General features: G+C 38.6%; 1 protein-coding gene across 1 annotated transcript; it reads right to left on the bottom strand.

Moving 5' to 3' along the window:
- Window positions 1-843: 843 nt before the first annotated feature.
- On the bottom strand, window positions 844-27,423 carry LOC114103248 (zinc finger protein 665-like). The gene is made up of 3 exons (XM_034637351.2): window positions 27,174-27,423; window positions 8,614-8,740; window positions 844-3,829 (listed from the first exon to the last, which is right to left on the bottom strand). Exons 1-3 carry the CDS (start codon window positions 27,174-27,176, stop codon window positions 1,620-1,622), a joined length of 2,340 nt encoding a protein of 779 aa, XP_034493242.2. The 5' UTR covers window positions 27,177-27,423; the 3' UTR covers window positions 844-1,619.

Raw genomic sequence — 27,423 nt, 5'->3', positions numbered from 1 at the left:
CTCCTGGGGCCTTTATGATGAACTGCTTGGTTTCTTCAAGTTTTTGTTGTTGTTGTTGTTGTTTTCTACCAGACATGCCAGGAACCAGGATGGGTCAGTGTCCAGCTGAACATGTTGCTTCCTGGGCAACCATCAGGAATATGTCTCTCCAATGGTTCTCCTTTTCACAAAATATGCCCTGGTGACTCTTGGTTTCTGGAGTATTCAAAATCCCTGTGTTGGGATGTTGTTTTGCTTTCTCAAATTTCAGGGCTTTTAGAAGTACTGCCATTCTATAAGGTAAAAAAATGTGTTTAATACAAGGGATTGAATTCAGTAGTGCTTAAACACTGAGCCACATCCCCTGTGATTTTTATTTTTATCTTGAGACAGGGTGTCATAAGTTGCCTGAGGCCTCAATCAGTTGTGGAGACTGGCTTTGAACTTGGGATTCTTCTGCCTCAGCCTTTTGAGTTGCTGGGATTAAAAGAATGGGCCACCCTGCCCAGCACCTATATGGTAAAAGATTAATGTACTAATTCAAGATAGAGAAATCTGGTGCTTATTTTCATGTTCTTATATCTTATGCATAACTGTCTTAATGTCTTCATAATTACAAGAAGAATAAAGGTCTGATTTATGGGAAATTATTTTCTAAAAGAATTGATGTTTCTAAATATTACTGGAGATATTTTATTTTATATCTGTTATGTAGAACCTTTAGTAAAGAGGAACTGTGTCACCAGTGAGATAGTAAATCATGATTCAACACATAAAACTGTTAACACATTAACACATTTTTACTTTTATTCAGTAACCAAATGCATATAAAATGTTAATAAAGTATTTCAAAATACACTGTAAAGTCTCAAAAATATATATTAACTCTCAGGAAAAGACTTCTCATAAAATGATCTATGTTTGAAATTTTTTTCTCCAGTTTTCAAAAGTTAGAATATTGAGTAATCTTTGATTTATAATATATTCATATCTTTTCAGAGATTAGTTTACTGCACTATTCTATGATACTTGTGAGAATTTCTTTATTTTTACCACATCAGCTTATAATAAATTTTAACAAAACTTAAAGGCAATTCCTCATTTCTTTCCCACATACATCATGATATGACTTACAGATGAGGACTTTGCTATATTTTTTATATTTCTAATGTGTTTTCTCCATTAAAGATATTTTGCTGTTATTTAAGGCATGTATTTCAGGCAAATGTCTTTCCACATTCCCTATAGGTATCTGGTTTCTAATGTTAAAAAAAAATCGAAATTCGTTAGGCACAGTATTTACATTGTTCAGGGTTTTTATGCACTCTGAATTCTCCAGTGAGTAATAATGTTTTTAGCAATTGCTAAAAGGTCTGCAACATTGTTTACACTTGCATTGTCTGTCCCCATTTTTATTTCTCTGATGTTGAACAAAGCATGCTCCTAGATTAAATCTTTTCTTACATTCTTCACATATAAAGGGCTTCTCCAATATGAATTTTCCAGTGTCAAATAAGGCATGTTCTTTGAGTAAAATCTTTCATACATTCTTCACATTTGTACAGTCTCTCTCCTGCATGAATTCTTTGGTGTTGAATAATGCACTCTCTGAGAGAGACCTTTCCCAAATTTTTCACATTTTAGGGCTTCTCTCCAGTATGAACTCTCTGGTGTCGAGTAAGATGTGCTTTTAGATTAAAACTTTTCCCACATTTTTCACATTTGTAGGGCTTCTCTCCAGTATGAACTCTCTGGTGTCGACTAAGGCATGATTTTTGAGTAAAACCTTTCCCACATTCTTCACATTTGTAGGGCCTCTCTCCAGTGTGAATTCTCTGGTGTTTTGTGAGATTTGAGTTTCGATTAAAAGTTTTGCCACATTCTTCACATTTGTAGGGCTTCTCTCCAGTATGAAGTCTCTGGTGAATTGTAAGTCGAGATCTTCGGTTAAAAGCTTTGCCACATTCATTACATTTGTAGGGCTTCTCTCCAGTATGAATTTTCTGGTGTCGAGTAAGGCATGCTCTTAGATTAAAATTTTTCCCACATTCTTGACATGTGTAGGGCTTCTCTTTAGTATGAAATCTCTGGTGTTGAATAAGGCATGCCCTTAGTTTAAAATCTTTGCCACATTCTTCACATTTGTAGGGCTTCTCTCCTGTATGAATTCTCTGGTGTCGAATAACACATGTTCTTAGAGTAAAACATTTCCCACACTCATTACATTTGTAGGGCTTCTCTCCAGTATGAATTCTCTGGTGTTGTATAAGGTTCCCTTTTTGAATAAAAGCTTTTCCACATTCTTCACATTTGTAGGCCTTCTCTCCAGTATGAACTTTCTGGTGTTGAGTAAGACATGCTCTTAGATTAAAGCCTTTCCCACATTCATTACATTTGTAGGGCTTCTCTCCAGTATGGATACTCTGGTGCTGAGTAAGGTGTGAACTTTGATTAAAACCTTTGCCACATTCTTCACATTTGTAGGGGTGCTTTCCAGTATGAATTCTCCGGTGTTTGGTAAAGTATGAATGATCTATAAAAGCTTTGCCACATTCTTCACATTTGTAGGGCTTCTCTCCAGTATGAATTCTCTGGTGTTGAGTAAGGTGTGATCTTCGATTAAAAGCTTTGCCACATGTTTCACATTTGTAGGGCTTCTCTCCTGTGTGAATTCTCTTGTGTTGGGTAAGGTATGCTCTTTGAGTAAAATTTTTGCCACACTCTTCACATTTGTGGAGCTTCTCTCCTGTGTGAATAGTTTGGTGTTGAGTAAGAGTTGAAAAACTCGTACAAACTTTTCCACATTCTTTACATTTGTAGGTTTCCTCTCTGCTATGCCATCTCAGGTGTTTGAAAAGGGTTGAGTGATTTTTAAAGCATTTGCCACATTCTTCACACTTGTAGGGATTCTCTCCAGTATGAATTCTGTGGTACTTAACTTGGGGTGGTTGTTGATTAAAAGTTTTGCCACATTCTTTAAATTTGTAGTGTTGATCACTTCTATGGAACTTGTGGTGTTTAGAAAGGGGTGAGCAACTCCATGCTTGGACACATTCCTTAAATTTGGGGGACTCCCTTCCAGAATGTGCTCCACTGTATTGAGGAAGGCTAGCAGCTGGATTAGAAGCTCTCTCACATTCCTCACATTTGCAAGGTGCCTCTTGGCCCTGAGTACTTGGATGGGTCATAAGCTTTGAGCACTGAGGAAAGACGTTCCCACATTTGTCATTTCTGAAAGGGTTCTGTGCACAATGGCCACACTGATGTTCTCTCATATTGCAACCAGAGCTAGAGTTCTTCTGTGTTTTTCTATATTTATAAATTTTTTCTCCAATATAAGTACACTGGTAATTGTTTAGAGTGGAAACCTGGCTAAAGGTGTTTCTTGTTTCATTATGCGTGTTCCATACTTTCCAGAATTCTATGTTTGAGTTTTGATTAAGCAGTAATGAGTACACAGAGGCCTTGCCACAATCATTAAAAGTATATGTTTGGGCACAAGAAGGAATTTTTTGTTCACTTCTGAATAATGGATCATTTTTTAAAATTTTTTCAAAGTGATCACTTTTAGAAACTTGTCCTTCAGTTATATATTGAATTCTTTTCTGAGGTATTAAATGTTCTTGAGGCCTACTGACAGTAAAATTTTCATTATGGACAGTCACCACTAATTTTTCTTGTCCTTTATAGTATAATTTCTGAATTTCACTCTCACCTATACTATCCCATACTTTCTTCTGTTGTAAATAGTCAAGGACACAATTTCCATATTTTCTATTTATCACTTTTTTAAATAAATGTTCTATGCCAGGCTCTGGTGTAATTTTCTGGGTATGATGAAAGTTCATGGCTGAAATAAATAAAAATAACAATTATTTTACATATTAGATTGGGAATATACTTTGTAAATATAACATGAAATTATAGTAGTTAGGACACCAGCAGGGTGGCAGAAGAGTGCATCACAGACCATCATGACTCCATAAATATATAAGCTAAGTAACAATGGAAAGATAAAATTTCTGTGAGGGCTATAGTAGTAGCTCAGTATGTGTGAGACACTGGGTTTGATTCTCAGCACCACATATAAATAAATAATTGACAACTAAAAAATATTTTTTAAAAAATTTTCTTTTTGAGAATTACCAAAACAATGTAAGAGTTCACAGTATTTACGATGTGTATATCATTAAGGAGAGTAATACAGCAGAAAAAAGGTGTGTGTTACTTTTATCCACTCCAGTTCTTCCTCTTCCAGAATATACCATTATACAAAAATCCACCAACTGTCTTCTCTCTAATAGAAAATAGGAAATGTGAAAGGTGAACATTTATGGCTTTTTCAGGGACTGTCTGAAAACCACTTTCTGTCTATCATGAAAGAGTCCTGGATATAAGAGATAGATTTTGGATAACAATAACACAGATATTCCACGGGGTTAAAGAATATATGGTCTCAAAGGAGAAATAGGGACAAATCTTTTTAATGGGAACACACACACACACACACACACAAACACACATATGCACTCACAGCCAATATCAGTATTACCTGGATGAAATCACTACAGCACTATTGAGGTGAATGGCTTGCTTTGTAATCTTTATAATCTTTGGTATTTACTGATTTGTTCCATTGACAAACTAAATTTCATGTTACTAGGGAAGATATAAATGAATGGTGAAATGACTAAATCTACCTAATTCACAAGTGCATTATTTCACATAATTATCATTTTAGTGCTTAGTAAACATTGCATTAATTCTATTAGCATTCATCAAGAATACAGTATATTAGCTTGTGTGGGGGTACAAGCCTTAATTCACAAAACTTGGGAGGCAGAGGCAGGAGGATCCCAAGTTCAAAGTGGCACTCAGCAACTTAGCAAGGCCATAAGTAACTTAGTGAGACCCTGTCTCAAAATGAAAAATAAAAAAGGGCTGGGAATGTTGCTGAGGTGTTAAGTGCTTCTGTTTTTAATCCTTGGTACTCCACTTCCAAAAACAAAGAAGACTACATTACACTCACCATGGGTACAATAGAACTCTTTACTTTTTCATGTCCATTACAATAATACTTTGCAGACATTGACCAACACAATATCTGGTAACCATTTATTCTCTGCACTTCTGAGTCAGAAGAAGCTGCAAATTACATTTTGTGTGTGCCCTATTTTACATAATGCAAAGCACTTCATATTCATCTCATGACACTTTAAGTGATAAAATATCTTCTTTTTACTGTTCATTTATTGTGTATAAAAACAACATTTTTTTACTCATTAAATTAAGGATGAACACATATGTTGAGTCCATGTCCTGACAATTGTGAAGAATGCTTACACTGAACGTTGGTAGTGAGATATTTCTCCAACATGATGATTTAATCTACTCTGAATACCTATTTAGAATTTGCATTTTCAGATCACAGGGTCATTCTACTTTTAATGTTTTATGAGCATTACCTAGGATTAAGCCTAAGAGTGCTGTACCAGTGTGTTACAACATAAACCTTTTTAAAATTGTTTATTTGGAGACATGGTGTCACTAAGTTGCCACAACATGCCTCAAACATAAAATCCTCTTGCATGTTTTCCCAATTACTTGAGATTATAAGCATGTATTACTGTGTTTGCCTATTTTTCAGTTCTTTATTAATGTTCATATTGTTTTCCAAAATGACTACTAATCTAGTATTGGCTGTTTTTTTTAATATGGACAAATAAAAAATAGAACAGTACACAAAGAAAAAGAGACACTGACTTAATCAAAGAAACAAAACAAAACACTAGGAATTTAATATTAGGAAAGTGAGAGTTATGAATTACCCAAAAAAAAAAACAAAATTTTTTTGAAATAAATTTAGTAAACTAAACCAAAACATAGAAAACTGAAAAAAAATTAAGGTAAAAATCATTAGTAGTAACAAGAAAAAGTTGTATGCTTGAAGAATTTCTTAAGAAATAGTGTTGAGAGAATCAGAGTGGCTGTGCACAGCTGTAATCCTAGCAACTTGAGAGGCTGAGCCAGGAGGATCACAAGTTTGAGGGCAGCCCAGTGACTTAGTGAGATATGGTCACAAATTAAAAATGAGGGGCTGTGGTTGGGATCAGTGGTAAAGCACTTTCCTTGCATTTCTGAGGAACTGGATTCAATCCTTAGCATGACATAAAAATAAATGAATAAAATAAATGTGTTAAAATGCAAAAAAAGATTTAAAAAATAAAAAATAACAATGGCTGAGGAAAGGGACAATGGAAAAGCAACTGAGTTCAATCTTCAGTATCAATAAAAATGGCTGAGAAATTGTGAATGTGAACAATAAATAGAAGTCAAAATTCAAAATTATCTCCAAAGGAAAAACACAAAGACTCAAAGCCCATTTTACTCAATTTTTTAACATTTATAAAGAGAGAATCTTGAGAGCCCCAAGAGAAAAAGACAAGCCCCTGAGAAAGATATTTGGATATAATTATTGGTTGATTTCTTTGTAGAAGCCTGGTACTACAGAAAAGAAGTGAGAAACAATGTTAAAGGGGTGGAAGAACAGAATTACCAATTAAGAATACTGCAACCAGAAATACTATCCTTCAAAAGTGAGGAAAAATAAAGCTTTTAAGTATATATAAATGCACCCAAACTTTATCACCACTTGACCTGTCCTGCAAAAATACTAAAGTAAATCTTTCATATTGAAAAATAAAATAAATGTGCCCAGCAACACAAGTCATGTGAAACTTTAAAGTTTTCCTAGCAAGAAGAAGTCATATAGCAATATAGAATTAAATTTTACTGAAATGATGGGACATAAACACTTACTTTTGAAAGATAAAAACTAAAAATCATCATAAACCTCTTAATGGGTATGCAATAACTATGCCAACAATAACATAATTTAAAAGGATATATAAATAAACTAAATTTTCTTATGAAATTAATTTGTTGCCAGCTTAACATATAGTGAAAGCTTAAGTGATTTTATAAAATACCAAACTAAATGAAACAATACTCAAAGAATGAAGGGAAGTGAAAGGGGCATAAAACAATGTCACCATAAAAATCAGTGATACAAAAATCAAAGAATAACAGAAAGAAGAAAAGGAATAAAAGAAGCAAAGGAAATTTTAAAAAAATACAACTGTACGCAATCTACAGGAGACTCTAAATTTAAGGAGGCAACATGAAGGCAAAACTATACAAGAATATTCTACATGAAAGTGACCATAAGCTGGTGTGACAAAAATTATCATATGAAAAACATGCTTTAAAACAAAAACTTATGAAATACAATATATTTTATTTCAAATGTATTTTATTGGCAATAGAAATAACAAATTAACAATACAATAAAAATAATAGAAGCAAATTTAATTTTATTGCCACGTAAACAAGGATCCAACATATCTTAATTTCATATTACATTGCCCTAATTTCTGAAATATTAAAAATTTCCATCAAATTATAAAATGTAGGTAAAAAAACATAATTAATTGATGTGAGAAATCAATTGATGTGAGAAATTACACTACAACATGAAATCTACCCTATAAAATAAAACAGAAATAGAAAAGAAAGAGGGAATTTAGTCAACAAAATTCTGAATAACCATGGTTGTATTATTTTACAAGCCCTTTTATATAATTATAATCACTGGTAACGCAAAATGAGCAGCCATTATGAATTATATTAATTATATGGCAGAAAAATTCCACAAAAAATCTATTATAAGTATTCATAATGAGCTCTAATAAGCAGACTTCAGTGAATAAATATATAAGTGAAATTAGGGAAACTGCTGTATGATACTAATATATTACAATGGCTTCCCCTAGAGTTATCCAGAAATGTGCAAGATTTCTGAGATACCCTCCCCCCACACACAAATAATGGAAATGCTGTCAGATCACGCTGACCCTCACAAGCAAAGGGGAGTGTTTGGGCTGTTAATTTGAACACACTGGGACATCAGTGCAGGAGAAGAGAAAATTAAAGAAGTTGAAAGCATGCTAAACACAAGGCAGTACCTGTCCTTCTAGGATAGCAAGAGAAACAAACCTAATCTTTTGGAAAATTATTTATGTAGCATGATAACATCTCAACCAACACTTGGAAGTTTGGCTACCTCCTTGAACTTTGGACCTCTCAACTGTGTCCTCTGTTTCATGAATTTCTATCTACCTGGAAACATGGCTCAAGGCTCTCTCCTTTGCTCCAGAGGAAGGTGTGCAAATATGGTTTAGAGACAATAAGATGTGTTCATTGGAAAATGAAATGACTACTTGTTGTGATTCTCCCTGTGACTACTGATGCTTTCATTCTGGTACTGTAAAGAGGAGAAATTGGACTTTGATGTGTAGGTCACATCATTCTATATCACTGAATTACTATAAGTACCACTAATCTAAAGTGAAGGGTATATATCACCTCAGGAAAGGGAGAGGTTAAGAACTAAAAGTAATGACAGCAACACTTTCTTCTCTGTAACAAAAATTGTGCAAGCCTTTTTCTTTTTCTTTTCTTTTTTTTTTTTTTTTTTTGAAAGCAAAAATCTGAAATTCCTTCACGAAGAGCAGAAGTATATTCTGCATGGGAAAAATTATATAATTAAGAATTCTGAAGAGAAGTTCTGCTCACCCAGGAAGACCAGGTTTCTGTAGGTCTCCAGCATCACATCTCTGTATAAATTCTGCTGAGCAGGCTCCAGGCATTCCCATTCCTCTTCAGAGAAATCAATGACCACATCCCTGAATGTCAACAGTTCCTAAAATAGTATTAGTCAAATTAATATCACATTGACCATATCATCATTCACAGAGCTTTTAAGTTCTCTGAAGATGAAATGAAATTTAGTAGAACTGGCTCTCAAGTAGATTAGTGACTTTAATTATACAAGAAAATACATTGTAACAAAGTAATAATCTCTATTATCTAACTCTGAGGAAAGAGTGTTGAGAGTCAAAAAACCAAGGTATTGATATCACTATCATGAAATAAGATGTAAAATTAAGGCATCAACACAAGAATATACACTTTGTGATTTTAAAATTATAAGATAAATTGTCTATTTCTCAGATAAGAAAGTTATGGTAAGTAAAAAGGGTGATTCTCAAAATTTGAATCCACAACCATGAATCAAGAGATTTACTAAAATACAGACTCTCGTCCAGTGTTTTTGGGATGGAATCTGATTTTCTGAATATGTAGCAGTAATTCCAATCTAGTGATCCTAGTGCCAGTGATCCACGAGAAACTGTTGAATAACAATGAGAAAAACCAGTTTAGAAAAAAGTTCTTGATGAATTTGAGTTAAAATATTTTAAAGGATTTATGTTCTTTTATTAAAATAGCAACTATCAACATCAATCTTTTTTGATCATTTCAAATGTATACTTCTCACTATGAGTTTTTCATGTCCTAATGCAGAAATCCAAAAGAATGCAATAACAGTAATGGTATTCATCTTTTATGACATTTGATCAAATACTCAGTAAATGGTAGAGTCTAATTTTTACCCAAGTTTATTTGACCTATAATTTAGAAAAAATAGGGAATATTAATGTCAATTTAAAGTGTGAATGTTTGAAAATATTTCAGAGCAGAGTGATGATCATAAATGAGAAGACTCATGGAAACATGTTAAGAAGAAACAAGAGCAGATTGATGAAATGACATTTTTATGTCACATACACATGTCTGAGGCCATATATGAATTGTGGGTTTGTTTGCGCCATCACAAGGCAGGGGAGTTTCTTTTGTGGGAACTCAAGGTGAAATTCCACCAATGGACACCCTGCCTTGGCTCAGACAGCCCTAGGTTCAAACACGGCCACCTGGAGGTAGAAAGGAGGTGGGTGTGACCTGCTAAGCCCCAAACAAGTGGTTTTGCCACCTTCATCCTGTTTTCCTGAAGCAGTTCCTCACGCTGACCCCCTTGGTGTACCTACCCACATAAACTACTGCCTGGGCTCCAGTTGGTTGTTGGATCCATTCTCCGTCTCAGCTGACTCGCCCCACTGGGCCGTGCTATTTTCCTCATTTCTGTAATTTCTGATTGACTGTCTCAGTCGGCTCATCCTGTGTCAGCTAACTGTCCACCTACAGCATTAGTCGCAGCAGAGTGTATTTTATGCCTGTCCTTCTAGGATAGCAAGAGAAACAAACCTAAGCTTCTGGAAAACCATTTATGTAGCATGATAACATCTCAACCAACACTTGGAAGTTGGGCTTCCTCCTTGAACTTTGGACCTCTCAACTGAGTACCTAATGCTAGGTACTCAGTGGTGCTCAGAGAAACTTCAGGTGAGCATCAGGACACCCCCCAGTTAAGAGCGTGCACTAGTCTCTTTGTTAAAAGGACGGTGGGGCTGTTATGGGGAGCCACTTCAGAAAACACAGAGTCCAAATTCAAATCAATGAGAGCTTTATTTACCTGGTCAGGGACTGTCACCCACCCTAGATACTGAAGCTCTGTGGAGAACAGCAGCTTCCCGGCCTGTATCCTGGGAACTTCAAGATGGAAACCACAACTCAGGGGCTTTCCTCGGCGACATGCAGATAAGCCAATCACAGAGATTGAAACAACAGTAAGTGGAACCTTCAGCCCTAAGCAGGACTGGGATTTTCCAGTTAGCAAGCAAGCAAGCACAGAAGCTGAAGAAAGGCAGTCAGCTTTGCAATTCCGCTGACCACATCCCAGGCCCAAGCAGGAGCTAGACATCAGCATCCTGGGCTTGGGCGAAAGTCTATGTCTAAGTCATAGAGACCCTCAAGGGCACCCACCCAGGATGCAGCTCCCACGACCCCCGCTGCATCCTGAGGGGGGTACAATGTGTGGGTACAGAAAAACAATTTTTATAAGAACAGCTTTCATTTCAGTCTCAGAAACAGCTCTGGTAACAGTTTTGTTGTTGTTGTTGTTCTCTTTTTTTTTTTATAGAAGGAAGAAAAATGGAGTCTTAGGCCTATGACAGTTCTTGCTTTGTAATTGTCTTATCTCACTTATCATTTAATAATCTATATTTTTTACTAATCTATAACCTATAACTTACACTCTTACTGATTTTATTGATTAGTTTACATCACAATAGGGCGTGAGGAGTTGTTTTTATTAGCCGGTGCAAAAATGGGCAGTTCCATCCTTGAGCGAGCTCTGTTGCCAGACGCTCAAGGTGAACAAGCATAGTTGGTGCAGCTCTCCTCTGTTTCCTTGAGGAGGGAGCTGCGAGGGCCCTCCGCTGCCTGCCCAGAGCAGTGGTCTCTCACTACCAAGGGCGCAAGCGCAGGAAGGTGGCTGCAGGCCTCAACACCCTGCGGTGTGTTGAGGGCAGCGAGGCCAGAAGCGACTGCAGTGGTAGGTCTCTCACTACCCAGGGCCAAGGCGCATGGTTGCAAGGGAAGCCATTTGGTGGGTTGATGGCTGCAGCTGCAGAAGCGGCAGCTGTGCCTGCCCGGTCGCCTGGTCCGGGCGGCACAAATGGCGGCCAAGAGCCCAGTGGAGTGTGGCTGGTGCTGCAGTAGCCTCGTGGGGCCTCCGGCATCATCTAACCCAACGTCGCCCACCAGGGGTCTGCGCAGGCCGAGGTGCGCAGGGACAGGAGCGGGTGGTCAGGCTCTGCGTTCTGGGCCTCAAAGCCAGGGATGCGCCGCCCTGGGTGGTCCTTGATAATAAGAGAGCTCCGTCCACCTGCAACAGCTACAGTGTTGGGCTTTTGACCTGGACTCTAGCTTTTGAAGATCTTAAATCACCTTTAAAGTCCACAAAAGGTTAGCAATTGAGGCTGCTCCTTGACCGGAAGCCTGCCCAGCTTAACCGGCTGCACTTCCAGCCGCCCCACTCCTGCTGCAGGGAGGGAGGGATGCCCTTCACCTGAGGGTGTTGGAGTGCTGCTCCCTCCCTTTAAGGTTCACTCTGACTAACCTGAGACTATCTCTGGGACACTATGAAAGCAGTTCTAAGAGTGCCGCAGTCTGGCTGGGCACAAAAAAAAAAAAAACGGGGGGTCAGGAGCCACTTGTAGATTCAAGCAGGAATGAACTTTATTTTTCAACCCCACTCAAACTCAACCCAAGTGAACTCCACCCGCGAGAACTGAATGGGAACTCCGCAGAGAACTCAAAAGTAGCGGGCACAGGAGGCAGCAGGAGCCGCCCCTTCTGGCAAAAATGCCAGGCACCATCTTGACCTGGCCTGGCTCTCAACACCAGCGCCACCCTTTTTCTTAGGATCTGGAGGCTCCTGCACACGGATTCACTTCCTGCACTTGGACAGGTCACTGGGCCGCTTCTCCCTGCAGAAAGGGACCCGGAAGGGAACGCCTATTGGCAGCGCCATGGGACCGGGTGCGCATGCCAGTATGGACCCCTTCTGCTGCGGGCTCTGCAGGAGGCGGCGGCTGGCCGGTCAGCTGCCCCCTGTGCCTGGTGGTCCAGATCAAAGTCAGTCCGCGTTGTCTGGGGAAAGTTCAGGGTGGCCCAGGAGCATGGCGAGGGGGACGCCCTTCTAACCCTCCTGCTTTCGCCCTCCGATGGCGCCCTGCCTTCTGTGCAGCGTTTGGAACCCCTACGGCTCTCAACATAAGAGGAAAGTTCACTGCATAGAGTTCATTCCTTAAAAGAAGAAAAAGTCAATGAATAAATGACTTAACATTGCATCTCAAAACCCTAGAAAAAAAAGAACAAATCAACACCAAAGCAGAAAAGCACAGGAAATAATTAAAATCAGAGCTGAAATCAATGAAACTGAAACAAAAGAAACAATTGAAAAAAATTGACAGAACAAAAAGTTGGTTCTTTGAAAAAAATAAATAGAATTTATAGATCCTTAGCCATGCTAACAAAGAGAAGGAGAGAGAAAACTCAGATTACTAGCATACGTGATGAAAAAGGAGATATCAAAACAGACATTACAGAAATACAGAAGATAACCGGAAATTATATTGAAAACTTGTACTCCAATAAAATAGAAAATATCAAAGGCATCGAAAATTTCTAGACTCATATAATTCGCCCAAATTGAATCAGGATGACATACACAATTTAAACATCAATTTCAAGTGACAAAATAGCAGACACCATCAAAAGTCTACCAACCAAGAAAAGCCCAGGACCAGACAGATACACAGCCGAGCTCTACAAGACCTTTAAAGAAGAACTAATACCAATACTCCTCAGTTTATTTCAGGAAATAGAAAAAGAGGCAGCGCTTCCAAACTCACTCTATGATGCCAATGTCACCCTGATTCCAAAACCAGGCAAAGACAGATCAAAAAAAGAAAAATGTCAGACCAATATCTAATGAACATAGATGCAAAAATTCTCAATAAATTATGTCAAATTGAATGCAAAAACACATCAAAAAGATTGTGCACCACGATCAAGTGGGATTCATCCCAGGGATGCAAGGTTGGTTAAGGAAATCAATAAATGTAATTCACCACATCAATAGATTTAAAGATAAGAATCATATGATCATTTCAATAGTGGCAGAAAAAGCATTCGACAAAATACAGCTCCCCTTTATGTTCAAAACACTAGAAAACTAGGGATAACAGGAACATATCTCCACATTATAAAGGCTATCTATACTAAGCCCCAGGCCAACATACTTCTAAGTGGAGGAAAAACTGAAAGCATTCCCTCTAAAAACTGGAGCATGACAGGGATGCCCTCTTTCACCACTTTTATTCAACATAGTTCTTGAAACACTGGCCAGAGCAATTAGATGAAAGAAATTAAAGAAATACACATAGGAAAAGAAGAATTCAAATTGGTACTATTTATGATGACATGATTCTATACCTAGAAGACCCAAAAAGCTCCACCAGAAAATTTCTAGAACTAGAAAATAAATTCAGCAAAGTTTCAGAATATAAAATCAACACCCATAAATCAAAGGCATTTCTGTATATCAGTGACAAATCCTCAGAAAGGGAAATGAGGAAAACTACCTCCATTTTCAATAGCCTCAAAAAAAAAAAAAAAAAAAAAAACTTGGGAATCAGTGAAAGTGAAAATCTATACAATGAAAATTACAGAACCCTAAATAAAGAAATCAAAGAAGACCTTAGAATGTGAAAAGATCTACCTTGCTCTTGGATAGGCAGAATTAATATTATCAAAATGACCATACTTCCAAAAGCACTATACAAATTTAATGAAATTTCAATCAAAATCCCAATGGAATTCCTCATAGAAATAGAAAAAGCAATCATGAAATTCATCTGGAAAAATAAAGAGACCCAGAATAGCTAAAGTAATCCTCAGCAGGAAGAGTGAAGCAGGTGGCATCACTATACCAGACCTTAAACTATAAGGAAATTATAGTTAATTATAATTAATCAGAAATTATATTGAAAACTTGTACTTCAATAAAATAGAAAATATCTAAGGCATGGAAAATTTCTTTAAAGAAATTTTATAGTAACAAAAACAGCATTGTACTAGCACCAAAACAGACTAGTAGACCAATGGTACAGAATAGAGGACACAAAGACTAACCCACAAAACTACAATTATCTTATATTGGACAAAGGTGCCAAGAACATGCATTGGAGAAAAGACAGCCTCTTCAACAAATGGTGTTCAGAAAACTGGAAATCTATATGCAACAAAATGAAATTAAACCCTAATCTCTCACCATGAACAAAACTCAACTCAAAATGGATCAAGGACTTAGGAATATAACCAGAGACTCTGTGTCTAATAGAAGAAAAAGTAGGCCCTAATCCCCAACTTCCTTAATAAGACTCCTGTGGCAAAGAATTAAAATCAAAAATCAATAAATGGAATGGACTCAAACTAAAAAGTTTCTTCTCAGTAAAAGAAACAATCTGTGAGGTGAATAGAGAGCCTACATCTTGGGAGCAAATCTTTACCCCCTCACACATCAGTTAGAGCACTAACCTCTAGGGTATATAAAGAACTCAAAAAGCTAAGCACCAAAAAGCAAATAACCCAATCAAGAAATGGACCAAGGACCTGAACAGACACTTCTCAGAAGAGGATATACAATCAATCAACAAATATATGAAAAAAATGTTCATCATCACTAGCAATTAGAGAAATGCAAGTCAAAACCACTCTAAGATTTCATCTCACTCCAGACAGAATGGCAGCTATTATGAAGACAAACAACAATAAGTGTTGGTGGGGATGTGGTGGGAAAGGTACACTCAAAAATTGTTGGTGGGACTGCAAATTGGTGCAGCCAATATGGAAAGTAGTGTGGAGATTTCTGGGAAAATCCAGAATGGAACCACCATTTGACCCAGCTATCCTCTCCTCGGTTTATACCCAAAGTACTTAAAAACTGCTCCGTCCACGGCCGTCACACCCGTGTAGCAAGATGCCGCTGAGGTGGAAAAACGGCGCAGGATTGGGGTTAGTGCTCTTCGGAGCGAAGCCCCAGGCACTTCCCTTTCAATCTGCATGTTATATGCATCAAAAGGCTCGATCTTGCTATTCCTCTTGGTGGCTTTGGGCTATGGTGTTTATTCTATGTATGTTTTGTGGTCTTCTTGTATCTTTTCAACAGATCATTTTGCCTAATGTCCGAAATACTCAAAATGAAACTAAAACAGCAACTAATGTGTCACATATGATTACTTTACGGAAACTCCTGGATTTTGCCCCTCCTGTGATGCAAGCTTGGATTACTGTGGTAGAAAAAGGAACTGAAGGAAAATCTTTGGGACAATTCCTGGATGCAGTTGAACAAGCAGAGTTATTCATAGATGTGGATGACACAGACCCCATTAAGGCTAAAATAGAAATGCTCAGGGGAAATCCTCACAGTAAGCCTAACAGTTCTACAGAAAAACAGCTCAGACGTTTGGCAATTCCCACACGTTGGATAGATGGGAAATGGTTACAATATAAATTGAAAGGAGGTTGGTGGACTCCCCCTAGACGTCCAGGGCCTAATCATTACCTACACCCCCTTCCTTATACGGGATGGTATGATGCACAGGGTCGTCGGTGGGTTAATTATGAGGGCCAAAGACGGGAATGGCATTCTCTCCCTTGGTCAGAAAGATTGGCACGTACTCGTAAACCCTGGTGTTTACAAAGTGAACAAGAAAGAAAGGAATTAATTGAAATGCTAGAACCTGGCATCTCTTGGCAAATCAGGGAAGCAGAGAGACAATTAGAAAGAGGACGGTATGGTTGGTTACATGCTCAGGACATTAAATATTGGACAGTGGTAAAACAATATTATATGGAAATGCTAGAAGGAAAAATAGCTATAGAAGACCACCCAGGGCTGTGGTAAAACACCAAACATTTAACAATAGGCCTGTGAAAGGAAGTTCAAACAGACATGTGGGTAATGGTGTGAGACTAAGTTCACGGAAAGTTATGTTCTGGCCCCTGCTTAAAAAACCACATTGTTATACCAAGAACAGCTCACTATGTAACAATGTCTCTGTACTTTTGCTTTACAAGATTGTATAATCTGCAGATGTCTGGTGATGTAAACCCATGCTAAATTTCCTTGATTGCATCTCTATATAAACCATGCACAAATCTCAATAAAATTACAGCAGCATAGTCTCTTCATTGAGTGTGTCTGTCTGTCATTTCCTCGCCGATTCCTGACTTCTCCTAGAGCCTTCTCCCTGGTTCTCCCGTGGTCGGTGGTCTCCGGTGGGCCAGTCTGCGGCAAAAACAGCATACTACAGAGACACAGCCACATCAATGTTTATAGCAGCACAATTCACAATAGATAAACTGTGGAACCTTGATGCCCTTCAATAGATGAATGGATTAAAAAAATGTGGCATATATACACAATGGAATATTACTCAGCAATAAAAGAGAATAAAATCATGGCATTTTCAGGGAAATGGATGGAGTTAGAGAAGATAATGCTAAGTGAAGTTAGTCAATCCCAAAAAAACAAATGCCAAATGTTTTTTTTTTTTTTTTCTGATATAAGGAGGCTGATTCATAGTGGGATAGAGAGAGGGAGCATGGGAGAAATAGACAAACTCTAGATAGGGCAGAAGGATGGGAGGGGAAGGGAGTAAAAAGTTATTAAGAAAGAAAGGTTTCTTTTTAAAGATAGTGGTTTATTTAGATTATTTAGAAAAATCTTACCAAGATACCTAAATACAAAGAGAAAAATTTAACTTATAGCAAAATCCAGCAGACAGCATTTACATCAAGTAAATGAGGTTAAAACAACTGTTATAGGACAAATTGGTACCAAGTGTGTCAATCAACATAAAAAGACACATTGTCATTGTTGTGTATCAGTGGCCAAATCAAAACAAAATGACATAATAGGGAATTGCAGTAGACTTTCCTCAGCATTCTAGAGATTGAGTCTCTTCTAATCATTCTGTTCTTTTAGAACTTACCAAATTCTTACAGTCACTCAATGTGTATTTATTTGACTCTTGTGTATTTATAGATGATGGTGCATCTAGATGGAAAGGAAATAAAGCATGGTTCACTTCTTCAGCAACATCTGAAGACCCAAAAACATCCCCAATAGAAATATAGAATACCAATACTTTGTGTTGTTAATTTGTGAAAAAGAAAACTTTTTCAATCCTGCAGGACATGTATGCATGGCATGTCTTAGGTGAAAGTGTAAGAACAAAAGGCTCCTATAATAGGGGGCATAGATAGTCATATGTGTTTCGAAGGGTTAAAGTTTACTATTGTGAGAAAAAAGGAAGCAAAATGGCTAAAACATGTTAGCAAAATGCAAAATGGCTAAAACATGTCCTGTAGCATACTTTCCACATGCTGCCCAGTGGTCTGTCCACCTGAATGGTTCAGGAGTAAAGGTGTGCATATTCCCAGTATAAGGTACTTTGGGAAGAAAATTCAATGCTGTCCCTGGCCTGGGCCACACACTGGGAAAATAACTACATATTCCTCCTCCTTCACTAGGATACCTTCTCAGAAGTGACTGCCTGCAATTCAAACCCATATCTGGAAAATATGGGTCTCAAGAAACCGAATACATGTGTCCCAAGGACCTTCTTTTGTAGGCTGAAGATGAATTTAACTAGAAGTCAATGATTTTAAACTTCTATGTTTCCCATTTTTATTCATTTAGTTTTAAAAGATAAAGATCCACTACTTAATGGATAAAAGTATTCACAATCAGTGGGATTTGTCTAGTACTAGGGATTGAATCTAGGGACTAATTACAGATTTATAACTAGCAACATCCGTATCCCTATCTACTTTTAATTTTGAGACATGGTCTCCCTAAGTTCTCAAGACTGATCTCAAAGGGCCAATCCTCCTGCATTAGCCTCTTGAATAGCTGGCATCCAAGGCGTACACTACCCACCAAACTCAGTGTTTATGTCTATGGAAAGCAACAAATATATAAAACACTTACACTCGTATCTCAAATAGAAAAGCAAAAACATCCATCTTTTTTAAGAAAGTAAATGTAATATTTGATTGCTATCTCCATGATAACAAGTCATTTACTAAAACATAAATCATGTGAATAATTCTAGGGTTTGCCAAACCTCATCTCACATAATTTAGTATTAGCTGCAATATCCAGATAGTAAGATCTATGATTTTTCGACTGTCACAGGCCTTCATGTATGAGGACCTGATGACTTGGTAAATCTGGAATTCACCTCTGCAGCTACCACTCAATTTTTAGAAACTGCATTCATTTTTCTCAGCCATAATGGGACAGAGATTTTTCCTATTTATTATTTCTGGTAAAATTTCCAAAGTTAAGCCCTACAATGCTATTTGAAATCACATCCCAAAATACAGAGCACATGAGAAACCAATAAATAACATGCCAGAGAAGAAAAGGGCAAATAAAATATTTAAACAAGGTAAAGTAAGACTTACTTCCTTTTCTAAAATCCAACTCCATCCTGTAGCTTTGATATATTTTCTTATGTTTGAAGCTCTACTAATAAAGTGTATTTTGCAGTTAGGTAAAAGCTGAAGCTAAAGTAAGTAAAGAAATATTTTCAAAGTAACCAAGCCCAGAAGCAGCACAGCTGACTGTAAAATAGACAGGTCAGACCCAAGGTTAAAGTCAATTCATCCTGACACCTTGAACATTCTCCTATCCCTATTTTTACTCACTGAAGTACATTATGGCTTCCTGTAAACATGAAAAGTGAAGGTTTTCCTTGAACTTTGGAATATTCTCCTTGCATTCATAATTCAGAGAAAATGCAGAGAGGAGAATGAGTTCTGTATTTCCCCCTGAACACCATGATCCAATCTATAGGCCACCAAAAATCTCCATAAAATGGAGGTTTTTGAAAAAATATTCATGTTCCAAAGGGTGACATATGTAGATAAAATGAATAAGAAAGATGCCTCTAAGCCCCAGGGGAAAAAAAAGTTTTTCCCCAAGACTCCACTCCAATCCTTAGTCTGCCATCTACAAAGAGATGAGAAGGAAGCTGATGGTCTATAGACAATCTAAGTGAAATGCCCCTGAAAGTATCAAGTGTCATCCCCAGGAAGTTCTGAAATCCAATACCAGGGGAAAAAATGGGACACTAAATAAGAACAAGCCACCTAGGAAAGTTTCTATTGTAGTGAAGTTTTCATTTCTGTGACCTAAATAGCTAAAACAACTTAGAAGTGGAAACATTTATTTTAGCTCTCATTTTCAGAGGACTCAGTCCATGTTTGGCTCACTCCAGGACAGACACATCATGGAAGAAGAGCATGGAAAAAAAGCTGTTCAGCTCATGGCAGCAAGGCAGCAGAGGAGGAAGGTGCTGGGAGAAGATGATCCTGTTCAGGGGAGGACTACCCCAGTGACCTACTTCCTGCAACTATTGCCCCCTTCCCACTAGCGTATTCAGTCATTAATGAACAAGTATACAGAAACCCGTGCCCGCATTATCCAATTATGGTCCAAAAATCTATCTCTCCACCTTGCTGCAATTGGGGATCATGTTTCAACATTGAGATTTTGGAGACATCCCAGATATAAATTAATATAGTTGTCAAAGATATGGTGATAAGGTGACTGTGCCTAAGAAAGAAAAAAGGAGGCACAAAGATTCTGTAAAGCATAGTCTGGTGATTATTCTCTACTTTCCATCCATATGAAACATTCACCTCCTGAAAACAAACATTTTCAAACGGATTATACATTACATAGGGACAATGGCAATTAAAATACTGTGTCAGCTTTAAATGTTGCAGAGGTAAAATTGTTAATAATCCTGTGAACTATAAAGGGAAAATTGATATTTTGATGTCTGTGAAGGAAACTCTAAAATGAAGGATTTGTTGTCAGCCCTGTGAGCAGCCATAGAGAGGGCAAGGTCTAAGTTCTGAGACCCTGCCTCTCACATTGTGGGAAAATCACAGAAAATGAACAACCCTGGGGAGAAAGGAAAAGCTGATGTCTGCTGTCAAAAAAGTGCCTCCTTCACAGGAACCACATCCACCAACGTGGCTTCTCCCAGAATGATGTTTTGTGTACTCTGCACAAACAGAGGAGATCTACAGATGCCCAGTGATGGCTCTTTGTAAAGACAGAATGCCCAGAGCTTCCAGCTGCTGGCTGATCTTCTACTCCACAGTCCAGAAAGCTCAAAAGGCCACAACGCCACAGCAGTGAACCTAGATCAGCTGAACCTGTAGTGAATTTTAGGCAGGAGACAGTCCCTCCATAGCTGATTCTCCCTTTTAAAAAATCTGCAGATTCTACATTTTCTGGCATTCTATGTATCTTAACACCATTCCTAGAATTCTTACATGACCTGCAGCTCAGAGGGTGACATAAGCCCCAGCAGAGCCACCTGGGCCTCACAAGAGAGGAGACTCCAGAGCTCTAGGGGCATGACAGACAAAATTCTATGCAACTATGGAAGGACATCCCCTCCTTTCTGAGTGCAGGCCTGATTGGGCAGATCCCTCCCAGAGTCTATGACTGGGGAGCGCATCAGCCTCCATACAGACTCAGAGTGCCAGGAGGCACATCAAACCCTGGGTGAATGATGTCAGAGTGACACACTCTTGGCTGCAGCTTTTCTCAGCCAGTTTGTTGCTCAGAAGGGACATTTGAATTTTTGCACATCTTCATCTGCCTTCAGGAGCTGGAAGAATTGTCTTCACTCTCCTTTAGGAAGCTACTCCTGTGTCTTCCTTCTAGACAAGGAACCATGTGTGCATGTGTGTCTGATCACACCTCAGTTATTCAAGCCAGCCAATCTGGCCTCAGCATGGGAGGACTACACAAGCCAGGCCTGGCTGGTGTCTGGATGACCAAGGCTTCGGACACTTTCTCTTTTGGTCTATTTCATAAAAGCAAAAAATGATTCACACAAAGGAATATAATTATTAAACACATATAAAAATGGAGGTTATACAACAGTAACTTTTTAAGAATAAAGAGTTAAAAGCAAGAAAACAAACATTTTAGCTAACTCAGGTGAGGACTGCTTGACCCACATTTCAAACAGAAAACTTGTTTGCAGTGGAATAAACATGTCCACCAGCTCTGGGACCAGATTGATGGATGATCTGTAACTGCAAAACTAATCAGTCTCTGGAGATGAGGCTTAAAATCTAAGGATTTAACTTTGGGAGCTCAACACCCACTTCTGTCTTGTAAGAGATTTATAGAAGAAAACCAAGCAATTCCAAGAACAGATTGGTAAATTCAACTCCATTAAAATGTAGTCAAGTCCATAAAAATGTAGCATGAAGTGAAAAGAAACTATGCTACCTGATAAATTATCTGTATGAAAGACATACAAATGGGAAATGTACTGTCAGTAAAATATGAAAAACAGGAGAAAGTAATAAATACACAAAGTAATTAAATGTAATAAAATGATGGAATTATTTTAGATTAAAAACCACATAATAAAAATGCTCAATGTCATAGATTATTAATAAAAGTAATGTAAAATGACATTAAAAGACATAAGGGTAGGGCTGGGGTTGTACCTCAGTGGTAGAGCACTTGCCTAACTAGATGTGTGAGGCAGTGGATTCAATTCTAAGCATCATATATAAATAAATAAATAAAATAAAGATTCATCAATGTCTAAATTTTTTTTAAAAAAAGAAATAAGTGTAAATGTTCATAGGAACAAATACACATGCATTCATGTGTGTCCGCTGGTTGACAAATTTCACTGACATTACTAGTAAATCTGAATTTATGCATAATATACAATCCACTGTTTTTCCCAATGTGTAAAACATTTATGAAATATTAATATTTTGGAACAAATAAAGGTGGCACTGTCAATATCATCAAGACAAACTTGAAACTGTTTAAGATCCATAAGCAATGCAATGAGTCAATCAATTGCGTAAAATAAAGTCCCAGATAGCAGTACAGCATCGTGTGTTCAACAGACTGAGGAAAAGAAATGGTTTACAAAAGAAAAATAGAAAAGAAAGAAACTTTTAAAAATAATCCTAATGGAATAGTAATGGTGACAATAATTTACAGAAAATTCAAAATACTACAACCAAGCAAACCAATGATTCCTGAGAAGTACTGGTAAAATTATGAGCAATAAAAAACGAGTCACAGGACTGTCACCATCTCTGTGTGCAGAAGGAAAAGGAAATCAGTGAGACACACCAGAACTGCCATTGCCCATGTTTATCTAATAGGGATGTCTAGATTCTCATTATTTAAACAAAGTATTGCTTTACAGAAAGAATTACCTTGACTTCTTCAGAGCATTTCACCCCTTCACTCAGATTTTTTGAACCATAATTTAAAATCTTAATCTCAAATCATAAAATAAAAATTCAAATATGTGGGCAAACTGGAATTGTATGGCATCAAGATTTTATGAAAGAGACAACAGAAAAACAGCATGTCAGTAGCCTATTTTACTCACAGGTCACAGGGAAACTGAAACATTAGAATCAATGTATTAATGCACTTGGAAAACACTCTTATTGTAAAGCTGCACCTTCCATGGGTCATTCCTAAGCAGTGAATGAGGACATCCTGAGCAGCTGAGGAGAATTTCCTGTGAGGTTAATGCACACTATGTAACTTTTTCACAGTGTGGAAATGCTCACTCTTCAGGATCATGATTCTCACCAATGAACAACACATAGCTATAGTCTGTTTAAGGTGCTAACCTATAATGTCTTTTTTCTTTTTTTTATTATTAGTTGTTCAAAACATTACAAAGCTCTTGACATATCATATTTCATACATTTGATTCAAGTGGGTTATGAACTCACATTTTTACCCCGTATACATATTGCAGAATCACATCGGTTACACATCCACGTTTTTACATACTGCCATACTAGTGTCTGTTGTATTCTGCTGCCTTTCCTATCCTCTACTATCCCCCCTCCCCTCCCCTCCCCTCCCCTCCCATCTTCTCTCTCTACCCCATCTACTGTAATTCATTTCTCTCTCTTGTTTTTTTTTTTATTTTCCCTTTCCCCTCACTTCCTCTTATATGTAATTTTGTATAATAATGAGGGTTTCCTTCCATTTCCATGCAATTTCCCTTCTCTCTTTTTTCTACAAACGCTTCTAACAACAAAGAGTGTGAATTTGCAGAATATCAACCAATGTACTAAAAACCAGTTATCCAATAAATAATTCAATTTTGACCCTGGCCAGTAGAAATATCACAAGTTTGGGGCTCAAACCTGCAGGATTTCACCTAACTGGGAATCCAGTCACAAGCCCTGGGATAGCATTTATACCTCTTATCCACTTTCTATAAATTGGGGGACCTACAACTACCTAAAATCTTGAATAATCTGATATAACTATTCAGAATATAGGAAAACACTTTATTATGTATACCAGCTTCTCGTAACTTAGGAAATTTAACACATAGAAAAGATGTACAGAACATGGAAAGTGGCAGAAGAAGATGTGGCAGGCTGGCAGGATGTGGAATTAGATGGATTTTATTTCCCTAGATACATGTATGATTGCACAACTAATGTAACTCTGCATCATGTACAGCCAGAGGAAAGAGCATTTGTGCCCCAATTGTGTACAATGTGTCAGAATACATTCTGTTCTCATGTACAACTAATCAGAATAAATAAAAAATATAGAATAAAAAAGTTCCACCCCCCAAGAAAAATTTCAGCATGTTTTGTTTTAATTGAAGAAGTGACCAAAGCAAAGAGTTCTAAAATTCTTCTGGAAAGTTAAATATATATTAAACTAGTCAAGAGATCTCTGAACTGTAAGAGGAAAAGAAGCAGATATCATTACCTGACACTAATATATAGTATTAAACTACAGTATTGCAAAAATAAAGACCCAGAATCACAGAAATTCCATAGATAAATACATATGTACATAAATATCATTTGTATTGTTAAATGCAATGGAAGGCCCTACATACATCCAACTCCATCAAGGAAAGTATTTAGTGTGAATGACTGACACAACCCAACCTAAAGGTAGATGTTAGAACTGGAGGCAAAGATCACTGGCAGTCTGTGTGCAGCACGGGTGTAGCTCTGAGATTATGGCACAGTACCCCCCCCAAAGCAGATGTTAAGTAGGATGATATTCAAAATAGAGCAGAATAAGTGGCCCTGAATCTCTATCTTGACTCTCAAAACATCTGTTCCTGTTTGGAGACCCTCTTAAACAGACTCATAAAGTATGAGTTCAGAAACTTATATACAGTGGACAACTGAGAAAATATCTACCATCAGATAAGCAGGAAAATTTGGGGCACATTTAAGTATGATTCCTGCCTTAAGCCATCTGCATATAATCGAGACAGAATATCCCAAATCCAGTGTCACCCTGAGCAGAGAAGATTGGGGTCATAAATATAGTATATTTAACTGTAAATCGCTTGTAAGTTTGGATCTTAATTTATCTGCTGCTCAGAGAGAAAGGAACTAGATAGACACAATTATTGAGAGCAGAGGAAAAAATGGTGGTTTTCTATGGCTATCCACAATCCCTGGGCTTCACTCCCTGGGATGAGAGCAGAGGAAGAGTTAAATCTCCAGGGTCCCAATTTATCCCTAGAAGGGATTTGCCACAAACTCTGCAAACTGCTGTTGCTAACAGCTGAGCTTCTATGTGGCCAGCCCCAGAGTTAACAGGGAAACAGTTCACCACAGGAAGCCCAAGTGGGAGTGCAGCACTTCCTGCACCCATTCCTCCAGCTCCTCAGTAGAAACGCAAGGCCTGCCAATTCTTTCTCTAAGAAATCGGACCATGTACCAAATACCCCAACTTTAACTCATTCCATTCAATGGACTACATCTCAAGCCCCCAAATTTTGGGAGAGATAGCAATTGTGTGTGTATCTCCCTACATCACAGAGGAGTGGCTTCACATTGGTGTGCAAGCACTTCCATAGACTACAATCCCCCCAAGGAGTGAAGAAAAAGGGTTAAAATCACAAGTCCCTAGTTTGGTTTTGTGTCACTGTTGTTATTTTGTACCAGGATGTGAGCCATGAGCATTTTACCACTGAATCATATCCCTGGTCCTTTTATTATTTTTTATTTTGAGAAAGGGTCATGCTCAGCTGCTTAGGGTCTTTGCTAAGTTGCTTAGGCTGGCTTTGAACTTGCAATCCTCCTGCCTTAGCCTCCCCAGCTGTGGGGATTTTAGGCATGCACCAGAAAGTCCATCTACAGATCCCTGTTTATTTCATTTATTTCTAGAAATGGTTCAAAATATCTTCCAGTGGCTACTTGGCAGCCTGAATTCTAGGAAATTTGCATCAGGAATTTAGTGCACCAGTCAAGTATAAGACCTCCTGCAGCCTGAGCACAGTTATTAGGATGGCAAGTACTAGAAAACTGAAAAGTAGCTAGTACTCTGACTATATGGATATGGAAGAAAGAACCCCTTTCATACTCTTGCTAGAATATAAATTTAGTACAGTGATTTTTTTTAAATAGCACCAGAGCTCTTTAAAAACTAAACATACAACTATCATATGATGCAGTGATAATAATTCTGGTATACAGCTAAAGGAATTGGAATCACTGTGTTAAATAAATGACTTCATTTTCATATTTATGTGGCAGCATTCACTGTAGCCAAGATAAGAAAACAAGTGTCATTTGGATCAAGAGGGATTCCTCCCAGCTGCAGGACACTCAGCTACTCCTAGAGACTACACCCCTAAATTTAGACAGCTCTCTAACAGGATAACACCAAGGTACTGATGTTCATGAGACACTCCAAGAGAACTCAGACAGGCCAGCTGTGGGATCCTCCTGTCAGGCAGTTCTGAAACACAGGACCGGGGGAAATATCAGAGGGGCAACCAAAACCCAACCACATGAAATCTACATGGAGGAATCTTACAAGTCATTTTAACAAGGTAAGATAGACACACACACAATTTTACACAACATAACTTAGCAACTTAGCTAGACCCTGTCTCAACAAAAATAAAAATAAAAAGTACTGATGTAGCCCCAGAAGAACCATTACCAACATTAAGCTTCTCTTCTTGTCACCAAGATTTTTACAAAGAACAACAGCAGGATTTTTTTTTTTTTTTTTTTTTTTTTTTTTTTTCAGAGCTGTGGTTTGAGCTTCCTTTCTTGTAAAAGCCAGGTCTGCTGACAAATGTCACACACTCTGTCTCAAGACAGCTTGCTGTACAAAAATTTCTGTTTTCCTTGGGAAAAACTTGTGAAACCTCTGTCTAAACTAAAATATGGGACCACGCACTGACTATAAATCTCAGAGAATTTCCCTACCAAGGTCCCCGCGTTGCTCCCTCTGGAGGCTGCAACTTAAGTAAACCTGCTGCCCGCGAATTCCTCAGGTGCCGCCCCCTCCGCCCTACATCAGAACCAGCGATGGAGCTCCTGGTAAAGCACCCTGCAGAAGGAAGGTTGGGAAGGAGGGAGAAAAAGCAAGAAAGCCAGCTAGCTCAGGAGGACGGCGGCAGCGAGGCCCAGAGCCACTGCTCCTCTCCTGCAGGAAAATCCCACGTCGAGAGACTTCTCCGACTGCCGTCCCACCTGTCAATCACCACCCATCTGGGAAGACCCGGCTGCTGGCGCTCTAGGGCCAGCTGAGGGGTGCAGCAGGCTGGGCAGGAGCTCCGCTGCCGGCACCCTCCCTACCTGCTGGCCAGGGGGACTGAGGGGACGCTGCCAGGAGGAGGGCTCAGGCCGCGGACCCCGGAGTCCCCAGCAGCTCCTGGCCCCACCGCAGCCGTCCCGCGGTTCCAATGACCTCCCTCCCCGGGCTCAAGAGGCCCCGCCATACTCACCATTTCCTGGCGCTCGGGAGTCGGGCGGCCACCAGGGATCTTCAGCACCTGCAGGGCAAAGCCAGCGAGACCCCAGGGCTGGCAACAGAAGCCGAGAGCCAGATCGCAGGACTGGTGGACCGGGAGACAGGGCTCCCCACCTCCGAGCCCCGTGGGCAGATCGCGGAAGCCGCCCTGTCCTCGCTGGCTGTGCGGGGATTGGACGGTTCTCCCCGAGTGCTCTCCACTGCACAAGGCTGCAGACCCGCCC

This window comes from Marmota flaviventris, chromosome 14, assembly GCF_047511675.1.
Source record: "Marmota flaviventris isolate mMarFla1 chromosome 14, mMarFla1.hap1, whole genome shotgun sequence".
Taxonomy (NCBI): Eukaryota; Metazoa; Chordata; class Mammalia; order Rodentia; family Sciuridae; genus Marmota; species Marmota flaviventris.
Note: the sequence above shows the minus strand (reverse complement) of the source record. Positions and strands in the feature narration are given on the sequence as shown.